We start from the raw sequence: 24,108 nt of genomic DNA, 5'->3' as shown, positions 1-24,108 counted from the left end.
TTTAGTGGAATTCAAACATAAATGGATTTAATAAAAATAACGACAAAGATGAAAGTTCATGAAACATGTAACGTATTTTCAAAATCAGCATGAAACGTATTGCAGATACTTCACGAAATACTACACTACTAAGTAAGATAATTTCTCAAATGGTCATCCTTCCTTTACGTGTTCCTCTTTTTTTTTTTTTTTTTTTTTTTTTTTTTTTTTTTTTTTTTTTTTTTTAATTATAATATGAAATTATATTCACGAAAAATAACGTTTGTTACATCAAATGCAAATGTTTCTGAATAATTTAAGAAGGTAATAAAATTGAGAATTGAAAAAAAAAACTTCTAGAAGCATGGTTCATATCTCTTGTCAGGATGGAGGCATGGTTCGTATCTCTGGCCGTTCGAATCAATGACAGTTGGTTTCGAATTTGTAATTGTCTATCCAAATGATGAGTTGCGTGGCTGGAGTTGATGTCTCACCATGTCTTTTTCCATTGCGCTCTCTCCATTACGTTTTCTTCGTAATCGTATAGTTTTCAATGTCTTCGGTCTTCGAATTCACCTTGACTTATAAAATAATACAAATCAGAGGATCCAAAAACTTATAAAAATAATCTCTATATTCTACACCTACTTTATAAATAAAAAAAATTAGGTTTTACACCTAATCAATATCCCTTAAGGAGACTGACCGCTATTTAGCATTTGTCTTTACTTCGACAAGTTGTAAAAAATTTTAATGACTTTATATATATATATATATATGTATTTGTTTGACTTGTGGCTAAGTAATATGCATCTTACCTTCGTATTTCATTGTCTAACTAACGTATGCAATTTTGGTCTAACATTGATCATCGCTCCATTTACTGCATTAAAATCCTCTTCTAAGAAAATATACCTGATTTAAAAACGGGTTTTGTGCAAAAAAAACCTCAAAATCGTTCATTTTTGCAATTTTACCTTCCACTTCCGAAAAAATGCAGAATAATCTTACGAAATCAAAAATAAAACGCAATATAGCCCTTGTATATATATATATTGTATAAGATTACATATTATTTTTGACTTCATAGAATTATTCTGCATTTTTCGGAGGTGGAGGGTAAAATTGCAAAAATGGGCGACTTTGAGTTTTTTTTGCACAAAACCGTTTAAAAACCCTGCATCATTTTCGTTCCATCTTCAGCATTCATTTTTTTTTTATTTAAATATTTTTTTCCAAGATTTAAAATAGTATTATATAAAAGAAACTCAAATTTTTAGGAATTATCAAAATCTCTTAACATCTTTAAGTTATTATCAATTTACCCCCAATATACTCAGATTGTTGAATATTTGAGTTTTGCTTGAGTCAGTTAATCTATTATTTATTCCAAGTGGATATAATGTTCTTTGAAGGATCCTTTGTGCCTATCTCAATAAAAACATTTTCCAGATTCAACCAACGAAAAAGCTTTTAACAGATTGCTTTCTGACAAGCTTTGAGATATTGATCTTCTCTTCATCATACTAAGATGGATTCTTCTTTTCTCTCTAGTTTTTGTGTTGCTGCCATAACTTTCTTCACGCTTTTGGGTACAATATTTTTCATGTTTTATAGAAAAGTCAAATCCCATCAAGAAAACAAAACAATAGCTTCTTCTTCTTCTTCTACTTTATCTATTTCATCTACTCCATCTTCTTTGTCTCGAAATCGGAAACACGATGTCTTCCCAAGCTTCCACGGGGCAGATGTTAGAAAAACATTTCTTGCTCACATCCTAAAAGAGTTCAAAGGAAAGGGAATCGTTCCATTCATTGATAATGATATCGAGAGGAGCAAGTCTATCGGTCCTGAGCTCATAGAAGCTATAAAAGGATCGAAGATCGCGATCGTCTTGCTCTCGAGGAACTACGCTTCTTCGTCTTGGTGCTTAAACGAGTTGGTGGAGATCATGAATTGTAGAGAAGAGTTGGGTCAAACAGTGATGACCATTTTCTATGACGTTGATCCAACAGACGTAAAGAAGCAGACAGGAGATTTTGGGAAGGTCTTCAAGAAAACGTGTAAAGGTAAAACCAAAGAGGACATTAAGAGATGGCAAAACGTTTTGGAGGCTGTGGCAACAATCGCTGGGGAGCATTCCCGTAACTGGTTAGCTTTCTTGATTTATACTTGCCCTTACTAATATTTTATTAACACATCAAACTATATTTATTGATAGATTTTCAAGAATATCAAGACAACCAATACATAAATTTTGGATGTGTGAGAGAATTTTTTTTATAAATATTAATCGATGTATAAATTGGTCACTTCCTTTGTTAGGGATAATGAAGCAGCCATGACTAAAAAAATCGCCACTGATGTTTCAAACATGCTGAATAGATACTCACCGTCAAGAGATTTTGACGGTTTCATTGGGATGGGGGCTCATATGAACGAAATGGAGTCGTTGTTATGCCTAGACTCTGATGAAGTAAGGATGATTGGGATTTGGGGTCCATCTGGGATAGGGAAGACTACCATTGCCAGAGTCTTGTATAGCCAATTTTCTGAAAGTTTTGAATTGAGTATCTTCATGGAGAATATCAAAGAGCTGATGTATACAAGACCAGTGTGTTCTGATGAGTATAGTGCAAAGATTCAGTTACAGCAACAGTTTTTGTCCCAAATAATCAACCACAAGGATATGGAGCTTCCTCATTTAGGAGTTGCACAAGATAGGTTGAACGACAAGAGAGTGCTTATTGTTCTTGATAGCATTGATCAATCAATACAACTAGATGCTATCGCAAAAGAAACTCGGTGGTTCGGTCATGGAAGTCGGATTATCATCACAACACAAGACCAAAGGCTTTTGAAGGCACATGGCATCAACCATATTTACAAGGTGGAGTTTCCATCAGCATATGAAGCTTATCAGATCTTTTGTATGTATGCTTTTGGCCAAAACTTCCCTAAAGATGGTTTTGAGGAGCTTGCGTGGCAAGTTACAAAACTTTTAGGTAATCTACCTTTGGGACTAAGAGTTATGGGATCCCACTTCCGAGGAATGCCTAGGCATGAGTGGGTAAATGCATTACCAAGGTTAAAGATTCGCCTTGATGCTAGTATTCAAAGCATTTTAAAGTTCAGTTACGATGCCTTATGTGATGAAGATAAAGATTTATTTCTTCATATAGCCTGCCTTTTCAACAATGAAGAAATGGTGAAAGTGGAAGATTATCTCGCTTTAAGTTTCTTAGATGTTAGGCAAGGGCTTCACCTCTTAGCTGAGAAATCTCTCATAGCTATTGAGATTCTTTCTACTAACCATACAAGTATAAAGGTGCACAATCTATTAGTGCAATTAGGTAGAGACATTGTCCGTCATAAGCCTGGGCACCAATGCATTCGTGAGCCTGGGAAGCGTCAATTTTTGGTTGATGCTAGAGATATTTGTGAAGTACTCACTGATAACACGGTTAGTTATATTACTATTCTCTTGCTTCCTTACAAATTAAATTCATTCAATAGCTAATTATCTCTGGTTTTCTATCTGTTATGGTCTTTTTACAGGGTAGTAGAAATGTTATAGGTATACTTTTGGAGGTAGAAAACCTATCAGGCCAATTAAATATCAGTGAGAGAGGTTTCGAAGGAATGTCTAACCATAAATTCTTAAGATTCCATGGCCCATATGAAGGTGAAAACGATAAATTGTACTTACCGCAAGGTTTGAATAATCTACCTCGGAAACTTAGAATAATAGAATGGTTTCGTTTTCCAATGAAATGTTTGCCTTCCAATTTTTGTACGAAGTACCTAGTCCAGCTACATATGTGGAACAGCAAACTTCAGAACATGTGGCAAGGAAATCAGGTACATAATTGTTGTGTTTCTCTCCAATTTTGTAATATTATTGGGTTTGTTTTTCTTACATATATTAGGAGTCAAGAAGGAGTGATCTTCCGGTATTATTTCTTAGAAGGCTATCTATTGAAATCTTTATTCTGCTTGGTTACATTGTAGTATCCCTCCATGGCTAGTATCATTGGTGAAAAGGGAGGAACTATGTATAAGTTGTATGAACGAAGAATTTAATTTTTCAGTCAATATAAAAGACACTCCGTTATTATTTGAATTTAATTTTAATGTGTCTCCTTATGTTGTCTTTATTTGTTTGTGCAGCCACTTGGAAATCTCAAGAGGATGGATTTGCGTGAGTCGAAACACCTAAAAGAGTTACCTGATCTCTCAACTGCCACTAACCTTGAAGAATTGATTCTGTATGGATGCTCAAGTTTGCCAGAGCTCCCCTCCTCTATTGGAAGCCTTCAGAAATTGCAAGTGTTACTATTACGAGGATGCTCAAAGCTAGAGGCTCTTCCAACTAATATCAACTTGGAATCTCTCGATTACCTTGATCTCGCTGATTGCTTACTGATCAAAAGTTTTCCGGAGATCTCCACAAACATTAAGCGTCTCAACCTCATGAAAACTGCAGTAAAAGAAGTGCCTTCGACGATCAAGTCATGGTCTCCTCTTCGTAAATTGGAAATGTCATACAATGACAATCTCAAGGAATTCCCACATGCTCTCGATATCATCACAAAGCTTTACTTTAACGATACAAAAATACAAGAAATTCCTCTGTGGGTTCAGAAAATCTCTCGTCTTCAGACACTTGTACTAGAGGGATGCAAGAGGCTGGTAACAATCCCACAACTTTCAGATTCCTTATCAAAAGTAGCAGCCATAAATTGCCAGTCACTGGAGAGACTTGATTTCTCCTTTCACAATCATCCAGAAATATTTCTCTGGTTTATTAATTGCTTCAAGCTGAATAATGAAGCGAGAGAATTCATCCAGACTAGTAGTAGTACCTTAGCGTTCTTACCCGGTAGAGAAGTGCCCGCAAACATCACTTACCGCCGTGCTAATGGGAGTTCCATAATGGTAAATTTGAATCAAAGGCTTGCGTCTTGTTGGATAAAAAAGTTGACAATGACAAGGAGGAGGCCGCCGCTAAGGAAACAATTGTATTTCCTAGAATAACAGAGAAAGGTAAAATTGGCGTCGATGTTTCACGGAGACCTCAATATTGCTTTCCCGTGCCCCTCATTTTAAGAAAGCATTTGCTCATCTTTGAGTTTGAAGCTGATGTGACGTGCAACGAGCTTTTATTTTCGTTCGACATCGAGGGTAACGATGCGGTGATAAAAGAATGTGGAGTACTCCAACTCTAAGTTCATTAATGTGATGTAAAAAGCAACTCAAGACTTGGTTGGGACCCACAACACAAAGCCACCATGTGAGCTCATGGTTCGTCATCTTTCTCAGTTTCTCAGTTTCTCAGTTTCTCAGTTTTTGAATTTGGGTCTCTCTTTGATTTTTGTAGAGATAATTTTGTCGACCTTGAAGAAATCTTCGACGAACCATGAGCTCTCACCAGGAGTCCGCCGGACCGCCTCCGGGAATGGAGAAATCCAAATCGAAGCTGAAAATATGGCTTGAAAATCAATACCGCAACGGACGCTACTCAATGGATATGGCAAAAATCATGAGACAATGTGAGTCTTGGTGTGATAGGCATTTTCTGGCATTTTTATTCATTTTCTCTGAGATAATGAGATTCTCTTAATGTCATACAAACTTGCAATTTTGATTTTTTTCCCAATCCCACACTGATCATCTTTACTATCTACAAACTAAATCAACATTTCTCGTTTCTTTCTTTTACCTGAAATAAAAATAAAAAGAGAAGCAGCTATCTACAAAAATAGTCCGTTAAGCAGATAAATTTCCCGGTTTAGACAAAGCCAACTTAAAAGAACCTCAGAACCTTTCTCCCATGAACAATCTAGCATCATGTCATGAGCAACACCTTCAATACAAACCGGTTCAACCTCATAAAACCGCCCGGTTTCCTTCAGCCCCTCATCATCCTGCAAAACCATAACCAGTTTCGGTCTAATACAGTACCAATATTGAAAAACTTTCTGGTTTGGTTAGAAAGACAAAGGAGGGTGCGTTCTTAGTTCTTACCACTATGAAGTCATCTTTGGCACCTAAAACAAGAACATTTGTAGAATTTTCCATTGGTTTTGGTACTGGAAGTGATGCGTTTAGCTTCCTCAGATCAAACAGCGGCATCCGTGAACTCTCTATCATAAGATCCTGGTAACTGAATCAAGAAAAGAGAGAGACAATTTGTTTAGATTACTGAAACTTTATTTTAGATTCAAGGTGACTATTGAGCTAGATTAAAGGTATACCGCTTCACAAGTTGATCATCCATAGCTTGAGAGAAGAATGTTTCTCGACAAAGAGGAATAGATTTCTGAAAACCTTTAGCAGCTAAACTGAGAGTAACCTACTCAAGAACATAACCAAGAACAAACATTGCTAAACAAATAGAACATGACACTGAGATCATCCTTGCAAGATACAGCTAAAGAGTTTTACCTTAAAAGCAGCCACAGGTTTAGAGAAGAGATAACGTAACACTAAGCCACTGAACAACAAAGAGAGTCCCGGAAGTTATATATAAGCTAAACGAAGAAGTTCACTGATATAGGAAATAGCCAATAGGTTGTGAGAAGTTTACCTATTACCCGAAGGTGGAACCGAGCAAACAAGTACAGCCCCTGAAAGTTCTGGAAACGCATTTTCCATTCCTGGAATCGAAACAACAAACTCATCGGTCATCGTATAGGCATTCTTACACCTGATCATGAAAAACGCAACTCATTTCTATGAATATACATGGTTCATATCTCTTGTCGGCAAAAAAACTTCTAGAAGCATGGTTCATATCTCTTGTCGGCATGGAGACATGGTTCGTATCTCTGGCCGTTCGAATCTCTCTGAAAGTTGGTTTCAAATTTGTTTGTCTATCCAAATGATGAGTTGCGTGGCTGGAATTGATCTCTCACCATTTCTCTTTCCATTGCGTTCTCTCCATTACGTTTTCATCGTAATCCCTATATCTAGTTTTCAATGTCTTCGGTCTTCAAATTCACCTTGACTTATAAAATAATACAAATCAGAGGATCCAAAAACTTATAAAAATAATCTCTATATTCTACACCTACTTTATAAAAAAATAAAATTAGGTTTTACACGTAATCGATACCCCTTAGAGCATCCACAATGGTGCATGTGAGAGTGTAGGTGTGAGTGGTGATATATTAATAAAATAATGTCACCAACCATCAATGAGAAGCTTGTCCAGCTCTAAAATGAGTGGAGGAAACAACGACTTCAGTATTCTCACATGTATCCACCAACCAAACTCTGCCACGTCGCTTCTACACCCGGATGTAAACTTACACCCGTGTTTTGTGTCTTAGCCGAAATTTGCATTATTTCTCATTTGTTTATTACTAACACCCGAGGCTTGATTGCTCCACTGCGTTTGGTCTTAAGGAGACTGACCGCTATTTAGCATTTGTCTTTACTTCGAGAAGTTGTAATAATTTTTTTAAATGTCATTTTTATATATATTTGTTTGACTTGTGGCTAAGTAATATGCGTCTTACCTTCGTATTTCATTGGTTTAAACGCAGCGGTTGCGGTTGCGGTTGCGGGAGTTTGCGGAAGCGGGCGGTTGCGGTTTCAAGCGTTATCAAGCGTTTTGAACGACTGGTTTAGCGTTTGAAAATGGATGGGTTTGCGGGAGTTTTATGACTGGTAAACCAGCGGGTGCGGTAGCAGTTAAATAAAAAAATGACCAAAAAAATAAAAAAATATTACAAAAAAAGAAATTAAAACACCAATATATTATTATGATAATATTAGAAAAAATGAGCATGCTTAATAATTAAAACCATAATAAAGTACTAAATAATTATTCAAAACTAAAGAAAGTTTGTAATAAGATAGTAGTTTATGCTGGGTTAACACCAAAAATTGCATCAATTAATGAGACAAACTGTAAATAGCGTTGAATTCAATCAAAAAGCAAGTGATTTTCTATTCGAGAAAACAAATCGAAACATATATTCAATCAAAAAGCAAAGCAATACATAATGAAAAGAAAAAAATGATGCCATGAAAAATATTCAAAGAGTTACACATGAGGTGATGAATGAATAAAATGATATATGATACTTACGTTTGGTTCTTGATTTTCATTAGTTTGGGTGGAAGACATTGAGAAAATAGGGTTTTAGAATATTGATTAGGGTTTCTGATGAGAACATGATACAAAGATGAAAGATATATATAGGATTCATATATTTTATAATAATTATAAGTAAACATTTGATTTTTTTTTTTTTTAAATCCAACCGCTACCGCCTGCAACCGCAAACGCTTGCGGAAGGAGCTTTTGAAATTCAGCGATTTCGAACGGTTTGAAGCGGTACGGAGCGATTTCTATGATTGGGACCAACCGCTAACAACCGCAACTGACCGCTAACAACCCTTGTTCAAAAAATCGCTAGGCGTTAGTCGGGCGCTCGAGCCGGGCCTAGCGATTAATCGGTTAATCGGGGATTACACGGAAATTAATCGGGGATTAGTTTTAGGGCATTTATCTAAATGTGTGTATATATATAATTTATTTGTTTAAAAACCATTGAAAGTCTCTTTGGTGTAGTGGTTACGGCAGATATTCTGCACATATATTCCCGAGTTCGAGTCCTCAAATCTCATTTTAATTCTTTTTTTTGACTTATCCTTAAATGAAGGGTAAAACAGACATTAGACAATCATCTTTTCACATAAGGTTGACGACTTTCTAACCCTAATAATGGCGGCTGCTCGTTTTTCATACAGTAAACATCATTTTTAACTTGTTTTTGTTCTTGTTTTTGCACAAATATGATACATCTGACATGTATAATAAAATCTTTAACCATAAACTACAAAAAAAATGATTTTTCCGATTAACTACCCGATTTAGACAAATCCCGGCGGCCACGGTCCGCCGAACGCTTAATCGCCGCTTAGGCGGCCGCGGAGGCCGCGTTTTCGAACGGGGCTAGCAACCGCTAGGAGGGTCCTAGCGGGAGAACCAATCAAGCCCTAACGTCTGCAATTTTGGTCTAACATTGATCATCGCTCCATTTTAGCGTTAAAATCCTTTTCTAAGAAAATATACATGATTACAAATTATAAACCCTGCATCACTTTCGTTCCAAACTTCGGCATTCATTATTCTTTTTCCAAGAAAATTAACAGGATTAAATTATTTTTCTTCCAAGAGATTAAATAGTATTATATAAAACGGAGGGAATATTATATAAAAGAACCTCAAATTTTTAGGAATTATCAAAATCTCTTAACATCTTTAAGTTATTATTAATTTACCTCCATTATATACATATTATTGAATATTTGAGTTTGGTTTAATTCCAAGTGGATATAATGTTCTTTGAAGGTTCCTTTGTGCCTATCTCAATAAAAGCATTTTCCAGATTCAACCAACGAAAAAGCCCTTTCAATTTCTTCACAGATTGCTTTCTGACTGTTGGAATTCACTCTATTGAGAAGAGAAGAAGACTAAGAAAGAAGAGAAGAAGTCTCATGTTGAGAAGAGAAGTAGAAGTGTCGACAATGGAAGGAGGAAGAAGAAGATGTGTATTGGGCCATTAGTTCATGTTTGGCCATTAATGTTATTGGGTCTGTTAAGGGTACAAAAACCATAAGTTATATCTACATATACATTTTTTAGCAGTATTTTTTTGCTTTAATTCATTTGGATCCGGGTTTTGACCCGGTTTTAATTTGTTTGGATCCTAGATAATAGATTTAAGGAAATTTGTAATAAAAACGACATTTAAGACTAAATTAAACATACAATTCGTTTTAATCTTATTTCCTTAACTACTTCCCACATTAATTGGTTCTATTCCTTTTTATCAATAGTAGCATTAAAGATTTTCCGTTTACGAATCTTGCAAAAATCTCTGCTTAGTCCACGATTAGTTTCTAAAATAAAATCTCCGAGATATTTGATAGCATTTAATTAATACCAAATTATCATTTTCGATTTTCCTATTCTACATATCTCTAACCAAAAAACGTCATTAATATAGATAATTACACATATATTTATGTTTCCTTATTCCTTAACTTCTTCCCATATTAATAGGCTATATTCCTCTTTATCTCGAGATGATTTTCGAATATTTATGTCATCTTAACTAATTACATCCACATACCATATATCATCTATATTCTCTTTATATTATGCAATAAAATATTTTTAAAATATAATTATGGCTAATTAAATTCTTTCCATTATATGGTTCCCTTCTCTAATTGAATCCATAATTCCCGCCCAAGAAAATCTCAACGATGATACCATAATTATATACTCTTCGATATTTTTCTTAACATTTGATTTTAAGAAACAAAGTTATGACTATAATTATTTTTTTAATTCGGTTTAATGTGATTTCCTAAACTAATTACCACATTAATCGGCTATATTCCTTTTAAATGGTTGCTTAGCTTTTTTGTAAGATTCTCTACAAAACCAAATCATTTACAATCTTTTTCAAATAAATTTTGTATATAACGATTTCCTAATCTTTCCTTAAACATATCCTAAACTTTCGTTGTATATAATATCTTTGATTTTCTACTTTCTCTCCAAGATATTATCAAACTACCTTAACAATAAATCTAGACGCCTACCTACCCTATAAATACCACACTTTTACTCGACTAGAAGACTCATCAAACAAATACCTCTTCTTACCCATTCCAATCTTTATTTGTTATATGAACTTTCATTTTTCTGATTCATGAATTTAATAAACATTTGATGTCTTGCGCAGATAATCCTATACAAGATGAGCAACCCATTGATGATTGCCATTATCAAGAGCATATGCTTTAAATTTACGTCAGATTCTTTCATATGTTTTTTTTTTTTTATTCACCCTATTTTTTATAGGTAAATCTTCATGTTTAATGATAATCTTAATATATATATATATATATATATATATATATATATATATATATATATATAAGATAACTACAGTTTGATAGCATTGATTTTTAAAAAACTTAAAAGAAAAAATAAAAAACGAAAATACAAACTATAACCCAAATGTTTTTAATTCCACTCATGCTTACAAATGAGATCAACAATTTCATACATCCAAATTGTAAGACATATATAATTGATTGTAAATTTTATTACTGTAATAATTCTTATTAAAGTATACTTATTAAACTCATAAACTCTAATTTATATAGTATATAGTATAAATGTCGATCCAAATATTTAAAATTTATTAAAAAATTAAATATTATAATTATTTAAACTTTTAAAAAAGTCTAACTTTATTAAACGTTTTAATTATTTATAATATTATAACTTTTATGATTTTTCAAATATTATAAATATTTGAATTTTATAAGAATTTATAAGAAGTTTAAACATTATAAATATTTATAAAAGATATTAATACGAGACGGTATACTACAGGTGAAACCTTGATATAACAATCAAAATACAATTATGAAGTTTGGGTCGTATTAAAACTTTTATGAAGTTTCAAATATTTGAAATATTTGAAATTTATAAAAAAAATTACAAAAATGATGTTTAATTTCAAGGGACGAAGTTATATAGTGGGACGGATTTAGGTCGATATTAATATGGGATGGTATATTACGGTTGAAATCCTAGAATTAGCGATCAAAATACAATTATACAATCTTAAACACTAAACAAAACAAATACAACTTAAATTTTGATTTTTTAATTATAAAATATTGACATGCGGTTTACCATATATCTATAGGTCATCCTAAAAAACTCATTTTTTTATTTAAGGAAAATATAGACCCGCGGTGTACCGCGGGTTAATATCTAGTCTAAGAGTATAAATATGTGATGTATGGTGTAAAATGAACCTTATCCAAAAAAAAAAAAGATTAGGCTAAGAAAAAATTGTTTTCTGACAAGCTTTGAGATATTGATCTTCTCTTCATCATACTCAGATGGATTCTGCTTTTCTCTCTAGTTTTTGTGTTGCTGCCATAACTTTCTTCACGATTTTGGGTACAATATTTTTCATGTTTTATAAAAAAGTCAAATCCCATCAAGAAAACAAAACAATAGCTTCTTCTTCTTCTTCTTTATCTATTTCATCTACTTCATCTTCTTTGTCTCGAAAACGGAAACACGATGTCTTCCCAAGCTTCCACGGGGCAGATGTTCGAAAAACATTTCTTGCTCACATCCTAAAAGAGTTCAAAGGAAAGGGAATCAGTCCATTCATTGATAATGATATCGAGAGGAGCAAGTCTATCGGTCCTGAGCTCATAGAAGCTATCAGAGGATCAAAGATCGCGATCGTCTTGCTCTCGAGGAACTACGCTTCTTCGTCTTGGTGCCTAAACGAGTTGGTGGAGATCATGAAGTGTAGAGAAGAACTGGGTCAAACAGTGATGACCATTTTCTATGATGTTGATCCAACAGACGTAAAGAAGCAGACAGGAGATTTTGGGAAGGTCTTCAAGAAAACGTGTAAAGGTAAAACCAAAGAGGACATTAAGAGATGGCAAAACGTTTTGGAGTCTGTGGCAACAATCGCTGGGGAGCATTCCCGTAACTGGTTAGCTTTCTTGATTTATACTTGCCCTGGCTAATATTTTATTAACACATCAAACTATATTTATTGGTAGTTTTTAAAGAATATCAAGACAATCAATACATAATTTTTGGATGTGTATGTGAAATTTTTTGTAAATATTAATCGATGTATAAATTGGTCACTTCATTTGTTAGGGATAATGAAGCAGCCATGACTGAAAAAATCGCCACTGATGTTTCAGACATGCTGAATAGATACTCACCGTCAAGAGATTTTGACGGTTTAATTGGAATGGGAGCTCATATGAAAGAAATGGAATCGTTGTTATGCCTAGACTCTGATGAAGTAAGGATGATTGGGATTTGGGGTCCGTCTGGGATAGGGAAGACTACAATTGCCAGAGTCTTGTATAGCCAATTTTCTGAAAATTTTGAATTGAGTATCTTCATGGAGAATATCAAAGAGTTGATGTATACAAGACCTGTGTGTTCTGATGAGTATAGCGCAAAGATTCAGTTACAGAAACAATTTTTGTCCCAAATAATCAACCACAAGGATATGGAGCTTCCTCATTTAGGAGTTGCACAAGATAGGTTGAACGACAAGAGAGTGCTTATTGTTCTTGATAGCATTGATCAATCAATACAACTAGATGCTATCGCAAAAGAAACTCGGTGGTTCGGTCATGGAAGTCGGATTATCATCACAACACAAGACCAACGGCTTTTGAAGGCACATGGCATCAACCATATTTACAAGGTGGAGTTTCCATCAGCATATGAAGCTTATCAGATCTTTTGTATGTATGCTTTTGGCCAAAACTTCCCTAAAGATGGTTTTGAGGAGCTTGCGTGGCAAGTTACAAAACTTTTAGGTAATCTACCTTTGGGACTAAGAGTTATGGGATCCCACTTCCGGGGAATGTCTAGGCATGAGTGGGTAAATGCATTACCAAGGTTAAAGATTCGCCTTGATGCTAGTATTCAAAGCATTTTAAAGTTCAGTTACGATGCCTTATGTGAAGAAGATAAAGATTTATTCCTTCATATAGCCTGCCTTTTCAACGATGAAGAAATGGTGAGAGTGGAAGATTATCTTGCTTCAAGTTTCTTAGATGTGAGGCAAGGGCTTCACCTCTTAGCTGAGAAATCTCTCATAGCTATTGAGATTTTTTCTACTAACCATACACGTATAAAGATGCACAATCTATTAGTGCAATTAGGTAGAGACATTGTCCGTCATAAGCCTGGGCACCAATCCATTCGTGAGCCTGGGAAGCGTCAATTTTTGGTTGATGCTAGAGATATTTGTGAAGTACTCACTGATAACACGGTTAGTTCTATTATTATTCTCTTGTTTCCTTGTTCTCTACAAATTAAATTCATTCAATAGCTAATTATCTCTCGTTTTCTATCTTCTTTGGTCTTTTTACAGGGTAGTAGAAATGTTATAGGTATACTTTTCGAGGTATATACCCTATCAGGCGAATTAAATATCAGTGAGAGAGCTTTTGAAGGAATGTCTAACCTCAAGTTCTTAAGATTCCATGGCGAAAGCGATAAATTGTACTTACCGCAAGGTTTGAATAATCTACCTCGGAAACTTAGAATACTAGAATGGTTTCGTTTTCCAATGAAATGTTTGCCTTCCAATTTTTGTACGAAGTACCTAGTCCAGCTACATATGAGGAACAGCAAACTTCAGAACATGTGGCAAGGAAATCAGGTACAAAATTGTTGTGTTTCTCTCCAATTTTAAAATATTGGGTCAAAAAGGAGTGATCTTCTTAGAAGGCTATCTCTTGTAGTCTTTATTATGCTTGCTTAAATTGTAGTATCCCTCCATGGTTAGTATCATTGGTGGAAAGGGAGGAACTATATGTATAAGTTGTATGAACAAAGAATTTAATTTTTCAGTTATTATTTGAATTTATTTTTAATGCGTCTTCTTATGTTGTCTTTATTTGTTTCTGCAGCCCCTTGGAAATCTCAAGAGGATGGTTTTGGGTGAGTCTAAACACCTAAAAGAGTTACCTAATCTCTCAACTGCCACTAACCTTGAGAAATTGACTCTGTTTGGATGCTCAAGTTTGGCGGAGCTCCCCTCCTCTCTTGGAAACCTTCAGAAATTGCGAATATTGAATTTACGAGGATGCTCAAAGCTAGAGGCTCTTCCTACTAATATCAACTTGGAATCTCTCTATTACCTTGATCTCACTGATTGCTTACTGATCAAAAGATTTCCGGAGATCTCTACAAACATTACGGTTCTCAAGCTCATGAAAACTGCAGTAAAAAAGGTGCCTTCGACGATCAAGTCATGGTCTCTTCTTCGTAAATTGGAAATGTCATACAATGACAATCTCAAGGAATTCCCACATGCTCTCGATATCATCACAAAGCTTTACTTTAACGATACAGAAATACAAGAAATTCCTCTGTGGATTAAGAAAATCTCTCGTCTTCAGACACTTGTACTAGAGGGATGCAAGAGGCTGGTAACACTCCCACAACTTTCAGATTCCATATTAAAAGTAACAGCCATAAATTGCCAGTCACTGGAGAGACTTGATTTCTCCTTTCACAATCATCCAGTAATAAGTCTCAGGTTTGTTAATTGCTTCAAGCTGAATAATGAAGCGAGAGAATTCATCCAGACTAATAGTACCTTTGCGTTCTTACCCGGTAGAGAAGTGCCCGCAAACTTCACTTACCGAGCTAATGTTGGAAGTTCCATAATGGTAAATTTGAATCAAAGGGCTCTTCCTACAACCTTGAGATTTAGGGCTTGCGTCTTGCTGGATAAAAAAGTTGACAGGGAGGAGGAGGCCGCTGATAGGAACACAGTTTTATATCAGGGAGATAGATAAAATTGGCGGTAATGTTTCATGGAGACCTGAATATTGCTTTCCCGTGCCTCCCATTTTAAGAAAGCATTTGCTCATCTTTGAGTTTGAAGCTGATGTAACGTCCAACGAGCTTATATTTTCGTTCGACATCGAGGGTAACAAAGCGGTGATAAAAGAATGTGGAGTACTCCAACTCTAAGTTCATTAATGTGATGGAAAAAGCAACTCAAGACTTGGTTGGGACCCACAACACAAAGCCACCATGTCCTGAGACTTCAGAGAAGAACAAAACACTGATTAACTGATCTCCAGCAAGCAAAACAAAAAAATCCTCCATGACGAAGAAGCTGATGACGAGGTAAAAATATATTGACAACTTTTTATCTCATCTTCGTTGCCGCCAATTTCTTCCATTTCAACAACCGTTTGACATCTCCGATAGGATTTTAGGTAAAACAATCTCATCTTTCTCAGTTTCTCAGTTTTTGAATTTGGGCCTCTCTTTGATTTTTGTAGAGATAATTTTGTCGACCTTGAAGAAATCTTCGACGAACCATGAGCTCTCACCAGGAGTCCGCCGGACCGCCTCCGGGAATGGAGAAATCCAAATCGAAGCTGAAAATATGGCTTGAAAATCAATACCGCAACGGACGCTACTCAATGGATATGGCAAAAATCATGAGACAATGTGAGTCTTGGTGTGATAGGCATTTTCTGGCATTTTTATTCATTTTCTCTGAGATAATGAGATTCTCTTAATGTCATACAAACTTGCAATTTTGATTTTTTTCCCAATCCCACACTGATCATCTTTACTATCTACAAACTAAATCAACATTTCTCGTTTCTTTCTTTTACCTGAAATAAAAATAAAAAGAGAAGCAGCTATCTACAAAAATAGTCCGTTAAGCAGATAAATTTCCCGGTTTAGACAAACCACAAAGCCAACTTAAAAGAACCTCAGAACCTTTCTCCCATGAACAATCTAGCATCATGTCATGAGCAACACCTTCAATACAAACCGGTTCAACCTCATAAAAACCGCCCGGTTTCCTTCAGCCCCCCATCATCCTGCAAAACCATAACCAGTTTCGGTCTAATACAGTACCAATATTGAAAAACTTTCTGGTTTGGTTAGAAAGACAAAGGAGGGTGCGTTCTTAGTTCTTACCACTATGAAGTCATCTTTGGCACCTAAAACAAGAACATTTGTAGAATTAGAAGCTCCAAAACCAAAGAAAATTATTTTGTAGAATTCTCATACATTTGTAGAATTAGAAGCTCCTTAACACTGTTAATATTCTTGAAAATTATTTTGAAAATTCTCTAAAATTTCTTAATAAATTCTCCAAAAGATAATATGTTATTCATATATCTTACTCCAAATTATTTAATTTTATAAAAAAATAATTAAAAGTAAATAAAAAATTTCGTATGAATCTGAATTTTAATATTTAATTTAAGAGAGTTTTCAGTTTTTTTTTTATAGGATTTTTTAAGAATTTATTTTTATTTTAAAAATAAATTCTTAATTTCAATATTAGTATTTTGATTGGTAAATTAGAAAAGTAATTCATGTCTTTCTTGTATCCAAAATATTAGTGTATTTTAGTGAATAGATGGTATACTTATATATATTTTGCATTAAGATATTATTAAACAAAACTTTGGAAGGTAAGATATGAGCTTAGAAATTCGCTATATAGTAACCTAAATATTGAATTTTAAAGGGAAAATTGGATATAAAGAATAAATAATTAAACTATTGTCCATTTATGCATTCTATGACTAAATATCACATATTCCTAATTTACCCTTTGTAGTTGGTTTAACTAGTTTTTCAATTAAAATTTAGAACAATTTGTAGGCAAATGAAAAAGAAGTCATGAGGATACTTATAATGTCGAAAATATGTCATTTTGTTGCCGTTTTGGATAAATAAAATATGATCTACGAAGTTTAGAATACACATTCTGAATTTAGAATGTGTATTCTACACATTGCACATGTTCTATAAAATTTAGATAATGTATTTTATGCACTCTACATGTTCTACGGAATTTAGAAAGCATTTCTGTTCTACGTACGGTATTTAGATAGCTAATTTCTACGAAATTTAGAATACATGTTCTATACTTTGCTCTTTCTTCTAAAAAAATTAGAATATCTTTTCTAACATTTACCCATTTTCTAAAATTGTTAGAAAACATATTCTTATATTTTCCTATATATTCTACAAAAAATAGAAAACAAATTCTATATAATTTAGAATTTCTTTTTAAAAAAGGAAAATAAATCTTTAAATAAAGAAATTGAATGTTGTTAATATTACATCTGATAAAATTGAATATTAAGGTTAAGATTACGTCTACAAATTTTAGAACATGCATTCTAATTAGTTTAGAATGCTTTATACATAAGTGAATAGATTACCCTAGTCTATTTTCCACTTTGACGTCTCTTCTTTTGTTTCTTATTTCTTCTTCTTCTCGTTTCGTTCTTCTTATCTGGATATACAAGCTCCCAAGAATTGAAAAAATTCAAAAAACTACCAAAAGAGAAAATCAAAGAAGAAGTTGCCGTCAAAGAATTGAAGAAGAAGTTAACGTAAAAAAAAAATCAAACAAGAAGAAGATTTGGAATTATCTAGGCAAAAAAATTTGGTAAGTAAATAAATATTTTTTTGCCCTATATTTTCTCCAAATAGTTTTTAGAAAGAAATCTAATTAATTTTGGAAATTTTTTATAGTTTAGCACGATTTAAAAAAACTAGGGATAAAATGGGATTTTAATTATATTAAAGCATATATGACCAATATTAAAGCATATATGATCAATTATGAATATAGAATGCATAGATGGATAATAATTAAATTATTTATCCTTTATATCCAAATTTCCCTTTAATATTCTAGATCCAAATTAACTAAAAATATATATACTGAGACGTTAAGCTTCGAACAAAATCATAATATATATTTGGTTTTTGGTAAGCAATGTAAGCTTGTTAGATTCCTTCAAGGAATCCAGCTGCACTCATCGGTCAAAAATGCAGTCTAGGGATGTGACTTATAGTGTAGTTGGTGGCACCAAATCAGTTCCTTACATGAACCGGACGAATGATATTTCGCACGGTTCCATTAATAATGTTCAACTGAAACACTGGAAGATGATGAGTGTAAGGAAGTTGATGATGTACAACCTCAGGGTTTTGCGGAATCTCAGTTGCACTCATGAGGTCAACATATTCGACATGTCTCTCCATTTGTTCCCACCTCCATTGCCTTTGTGGATCGACCTTTGGTGGGATGAGACCGCGATGCTCATATTTCAAGTGCTTATCAAGTTGGGAATAAGTCCCGGAGAAATTGCAATCATCGATAGGACAAGACCTCGGTTTAGCATTCATGAATCTACTTGTAGTACTTGTCACTTTTGTTGTCTCAAAGACTTCTCCTCTGCATAGAGGGCAGTTTAAGGTCTTGTTACTTTATGAGGAACTGCTTGAAACAGATGGAGTGACGAGCACTTGTGTCGCACATGTAAGGATGACATCCATTAAGGGAGGAAGAACATCTCAAAAGGACAGCATTGTGAGGCGGTTCCATGCAAATCACACACCGCACATCCTCAGAAATAGTTCATCATCCGCCTGGGCATCAATCCATTCTTGAGCCTTGGAACCGTCAATTTTTGGTTGATGCTAGAGATATTTGTGAAGTACTCTCAGATAATGCGGTTAGTTCTGTTCATGTTCTTCTGCTTTCTTTCTTCGTACAAATTAAATACATTTAATAGCTAACCATCCCTCGGTCTCTATCTTTTTCCGGTCTTTTTCAGGTTGGTAGTAGTGTTATAGGCATAAATTTGTACCCATCCAAGGTGTCGAGTGAAATGATTATAAGTGAGAGAGCATTTGAAGGAATGACCAACCTTAAATTCTTAAGATTCAATGGTCCATATGGTGACCAAAGTGAGAAATCGTGTTTATCGCAAAGTCTGAATTATCTATCTCGAAAACTTAGATTACTAGAATGGAACTATTATCCGATGACATGTCTGCCTTTCAATTTTTGTACGATGAACCTTGTCGAACTACAAATGCGAGACAGCAAAGTTCGGAAGCTGTGGGAAGGAGATCGGGTAAGAAAATGCTATGTATCTCTTCAAGTTTATTGATCTCAACATTCAATATTTTTTTGGGTAAATTGCATGGTAGGGCATAAGACCAAGTTTTCATTTTATGTTTTGGCAAAGTGAGAATTGGCTTTCAAGTTTTGACAATTTAGCCAAAATCTGACCATTTTACCCCTGCCAGCGTACCGATGTACTGTTCATTCTACGGTTCAGTTATGCGGTTCAGTTACGTACACTGTTCCGGTTCAGTTATGCGGTTCAGTTATGCGATGTCCTGTTAACTGTACGGTTTAGTTACGTACACTGTACACGGTTCAGTTATGCGGTTCAGTTATGCGATGTACTGTTCACAATTTTCTTATAATCTTTTGTTTTTTACATTTAATTTATTTATTGATTTTGTAAATCTAGTTTATATTAGCGTATTTTGAAGTCGAAAAACTAAAATACAAACTCTATAAATATTACGTACACCGTCTCCACAATAGTACATGATATAACTGAAGTACATATCCATTTTATAATCAATACTGTGTATACCGTAAACTACATACACGTAAATAGAAAAAACTCAAATAAGGACATATTTCTACCAAAAATATCTTACCAATTTCATACAAGTTTTCTACGAACTCAATTAAAAAAATATTAATAATTTGTTTTCAATAAATAATTGAAATCAACTATAATCAACACACAAATTGACTCTAATGAGACTCACAAAACTCCAGCTCTGTTACGCAATTTACATAATCATATGTCAAATACGAGAAGAAGTAGAAACAAACCTCACAACTAAAGAAAAACATTTAGGAATAGTATGTTTTAACGTGACACAGAGCCGTGTGTGGTTTGAAAATCTTAAACACTTGTCAGTAGATGATTCGCTTTTCCATTTTATAAATATTTATTGTTTTTATATTTTTAGTTAAAATTCTTTTTTTTCTATCAGACCCATTTTCATATTTTTATTTCTATTTTAAATAATATTTTATTTATTATCATCGAAGACTATTCACGATTAGCAATATCATATACACATATGTGCGTAACGGTAATAATATATACGTACACAGTAGTAATGTGTACGTACACGGTAGTAATGTGTGTGTATATATGTACGTAAATATCTAAATAATTTGTATATTTACGTTTCAAATATTTTTTGACTATAAAAACAAAACATTCAAATCATGTATGAACAACATATGAAAAAAATACAGTCATACAAATAACTGACATAATAACTTAATTTTGATGTCAAAAAATTAAATTAATGTTGTACCATGTACGCTCCAATAAATATTTTTGTGTACGTACATAGTATAAGACTTATGTGATTTAGACATTTTTAGGATGTAACTGTTTGGAGAGGTCGTATGATGTGGACATAAAACATGTTGATGGACTAGCTGAGCTAATTGCTGAAGGACTCCCTGAAGGACTCAATGAAGGAATCGCTGATGGACTCGCTGATGAACCATTCTTACACTCAAGACATCTAAGCCTCCTTTTCAACCAGAAGACTCAAGCCACGAGGTTATTTCTCCTTCTCCAAGACGTCTCCCACTTCTTTACATAACCGGCACCAACGCATCACCACTACTTATTCCCAACGGCTAGAAGATCACATCCTCTCCAAGATATCATTTATTTCGCATATTTGTTTCCTTGTTTTCATTTCTTGACCATTGGAGGTCTCTTTGTCTCGAGCCTATATAAGCTCTTCTTCCTTGTTCTTTTCATGCACGCAATTTTCAAGTAATAAAAGTTCAGTTTGTTTGCTTTCAAAGTTAGAGTCTTTGAGCATTTGTTTGAGTCATTTTTTTGGTTAATTGATTAGTTCTGGTTACTATTCGACTCCGTCACCACCGTTACAACACTTCCGCAAGACGTTACGCGTTGAATTCTTGAACTACCTCTTGATATAGGAAAGGAGTGACTCCGATCGTGTATCATCTGGTATCAGAGCTTAAAACGCTCCTATCTATCCAGGTTTACTCTTTCCTTTCTACAAATTTCAATTCTATTTTCAAATTCATAAACAAAAAAAAAACCAAATAAAAATCGTTTTGTTCATTTTCTTGTTCAATTTTTATTAAATTAGAAAACCAAATAAATATTTTCCTTTCTTTTGTTTCATTTTCTTGAAGTCAAAGGTTTTGAGGTAGGGATTAGAGGGTAATTAAGGAGCATTTTCATGTCTTACTGGACTAGTGTACGTGTACATAATATATGTACACCATATTATGAATTTAATGTGAACACGGGGTAGTAGATGCAATTTTATTTTGAAAAATATATTTGTCGTATAGTTGTATAAGATGTAAAAGCGAAGAACATCACAAGAAAACTTACAAAAATCCAATATACATATAAGATTTCATAACACTCTCAGATTAATATAGTGTATGTTTATGTGTCATCTTCTAGTCGTGTACGTTTTCGTTTGTAGAATGATGTACGTTTTCGATTGTATGATGATGTACGTTTTTAATTTTGGATACGTCACCAATTTTGAAAAATACTTTACGTTTATCTCCTTATTACTATGTTCATCTTGTCTTATGACCGTGTACGTTTACCCTCACAAACTATCATCTGTTTGAAAATTGCGTACGTTAATCTTCAAAATAGCTTCATTCATTCATACATACATCAACTACATCATAAAAAATATAACAAAATGGATATCAACATATTAGTTTTTTAATATAACAATTCAATGTTACATTAAATGGATTCTTTCCAAGAACCGATTCTACCTATCGCGGATCGGAAGGATGATGTCATCCCACAAGATATATCGGATATGATACTGATTCCTCCATACAGTAGACGACCACCAGGGAGACCAACCACCAAAAGGATGGTGATACCATCCAGGGGTGAAAACTGGGTAAGTTTTAACATTCTAACATGTGCACATATTTGCCTATATCTATGTTTAGAGTATAAGATGCGTTGTTTGTTAACTTATTGTTGTTGTCACTACTGGAAAAAAAGAAGAGAAATACTCTTTCTGAATCAGTGTACAAGATGTAGACAAGCAGGTCATAACAAGAAGACTTGCAAAAATCCTATTTAGTTTTATGTCCTTGTTTTTTGTCACCGTGTAGACAGTGTACGTTTATGTCTGGACCATGTGTACCATATTTTTTGTCGGTGTACGTACGTTTAATGTTTGCCATCATATAACTATGTATGTTTCTGATATGTCTGTGTACATAAAATAATTCGATATTTTTATGAGAATTGCCCCTCCCTTGGTACAATACTTCTCTTTTCCTGATTCCATAAGCCAATCACCTCTATAAACTTTTGTTGGGAAAGAAACCCTAAAATCGCCTCCATCGCCTTTCTCTCACTACATGAATATTGATCTTTCGCAGCGTCCAAAAAACGCTATCTAACGATACTATAGCGCTTTAACAAACGCTCTATCATCGTCCGTTATAGTAGATCGAAGACATAACATAGCAGTTTTTTTCATTGCTATCATATTTTCATTAAATATAGCGTTTTTTTTAATATGCAATTATATATTTTATATGGATCTGATTTTAATTTATAATTTTAAATTTTGATTTTTATTTTGAATTACGAATTCAAAAAAATCTAATTTTAATTTATAAATAGAAAAAGTAATAATTTAAAACAAAATTTAGAAAATATATTTTGTATGAGAAATAATAACTAAAATATCACAAAAAAACAAAAAAAAAAAAACAAAAAATATCTTCTACTCTTTCTCTCCGAATCCCTTTGTCTTCTCTTCAATTCTCTGCAGATCTTCAAGTCTTTGAATACCCTTTGCCTTCTCTTCAATTCTCTGCAGAATTTAACTCTTTGAATACCTGAAAGACTTCCATATTCTCAGATTCCTCATCCTATCAATAAAACTTAGCAACATATAAATCAAAATCTGTAAATAACAAGATTTCATTGAAAAGAACTCATACAAATCAATCATCACAAAATCAGGAAAAATTGAGACACTAACCTCATCAAGGCCTTTAGGACCAAAGACTAACAAAGCGACAACACCAATAACTAAAGCCTCAGGTGCTCCAACAGCAAACAAAGACGCAAAATTCATCGTACACTTACATCTTCTCTTCTTCTCTGTACACAATTACCCAAACCTCAGAAAAGTGAACATCTTTACAAATACCCAGAAACAAAAAAGAATCAATTTTGTGAAATCGTCACCTGGGTTTGAAGATTTGGGAGAAGAACCCATGAGAGAAAACCATGAAGAGAGGTTAGGCTTCGAAGCTTGAAACTTTGTAACGGTTTCGAAGATCTGGGTTTAGAGGAAATTGAACTAAGAGAGGATCTCCTTAGTGGATATAGGATTAGGGTTTCAAAGAGGCGGAGGCGGCGGTAACTGAGATTGAACAGAGGAACGAAGGCAGCGGAAAACGGAGAGGAAAATAGAGCGATTGGGAGAGACCACAATATTGGTCCCTTCCCATGACCAGAACCTTTCAAACGGGTCACCGAACACCACCGCAATCAACCCAAGAACCCTAGAATCCAATTGATACCCACAGATCCGACCATTGAAACTCCATGGAGGACCAAAAATAAACCGAT

At 34.0% G+C, this 24,108-nt stretch overlaps 3 protein-coding genes and 1 pseudogene across 6 annotated transcripts in view; 2 read left to right on the top strand and 2 right to left on the bottom strand.

Moving 5' to 3' along the window:
- LOC9306917 (putative methylesterase 14, chloroplastic) overlaps positions 1 to 24,108 on the bottom strand; it is a 54,403-nt gene that overhangs the window by 11,871 nt on the left and 18,424 nt on the right. The window contains exons 4-8 of one of the 4 annotated variants that reach the window (XM_021018918.1): positions 6,569 to 6,638; positions 6,427 to 6,475; positions 6,237 to 6,334; positions 6,007 to 6,145; positions 5,545 to 5,906 (exon numbers count right to left, since the gene is read on the bottom strand). The exons of 1 other annotated variant lie outside the window; for it this stretch is intronic. In XM_021018918.1, coding sequence (XP_020874577.1) covers positions 5,733 to 5,906; positions 6,007 to 6,145; positions 6,237 to 6,334; positions 6,427 to 6,475; positions 6,569 to 6,638 — 530 coding nt within the window. In that variant the 3' untranslated portion in view covers positions 5,545 to 5,732. Of the gene's footprint in view, positions 1 to 5,544; positions 5,907 to 6,006; positions 6,146 to 6,236; positions 6,335 to 6,426; positions 6,476 to 6,568; positions 6,639 to 24,108 lie in introns of those variants that run through there. 2 more of the 4 variants (XM_021018917.1, XM_021018922.1) reach the window with 2 other exon arrangements.
- On the top strand, positions 1,373 to 5,263 carry LOC9306918 (probable disease resistance protein RPP1). The gene is given in 5 exon segments (XM_021018926.1): positions 1,373 to 2,130; positions 2,305 to 3,442; positions 3,538 to 3,840; positions 4,150 to 4,927; positions 4,930 to 5,263. Coding segments are annotated over 5 exon segments (3,117 nt in total). The 5' UTR covers positions 1,373 to 1,510; the 3' UTR covers positions 5,208 to 5,263.
- On the top strand, positions 11,863 to 16,167 carry LOC9304855 (probable disease resistance protein RPP1). The gene is given in 6 exon segments (XM_021018916.1): positions 11,863 to 12,545; positions 12,719 to 13,856; positions 13,959 to 14,249; positions 14,500 to 15,360; positions 15,362 to 15,730; positions 15,889 to 16,167. Coding segments are annotated over 5 exon segments (3,117 nt in total). The 5' UTR covers positions 11,863 to 11,928; the 3' UTR covers positions 15,572 to 15,730; positions 15,889 to 16,167.
- On the bottom strand, positions 18,416 to 22,863 carry LOC110226082 (annotated as a pseudogene).

The sequence above is a fragment of the Arabidopsis lyrata genome, assembly GCF_000004255.2.
Source record: "Arabidopsis lyrata subsp. lyrata unplaced genomic scaffold ARALYscaffold_7, whole genome shotgun sequence".
Taxonomy (NCBI): Eukaryota; Viridiplantae; Streptophyta; class Magnoliopsida; order Brassicales; family Brassicaceae; genus Arabidopsis; species Arabidopsis lyrata.
The sequence above is the reverse complement of the archived record's forward strand: the minus strand, read 5'-3'. Positions and strand labels throughout refer to the sequence as shown.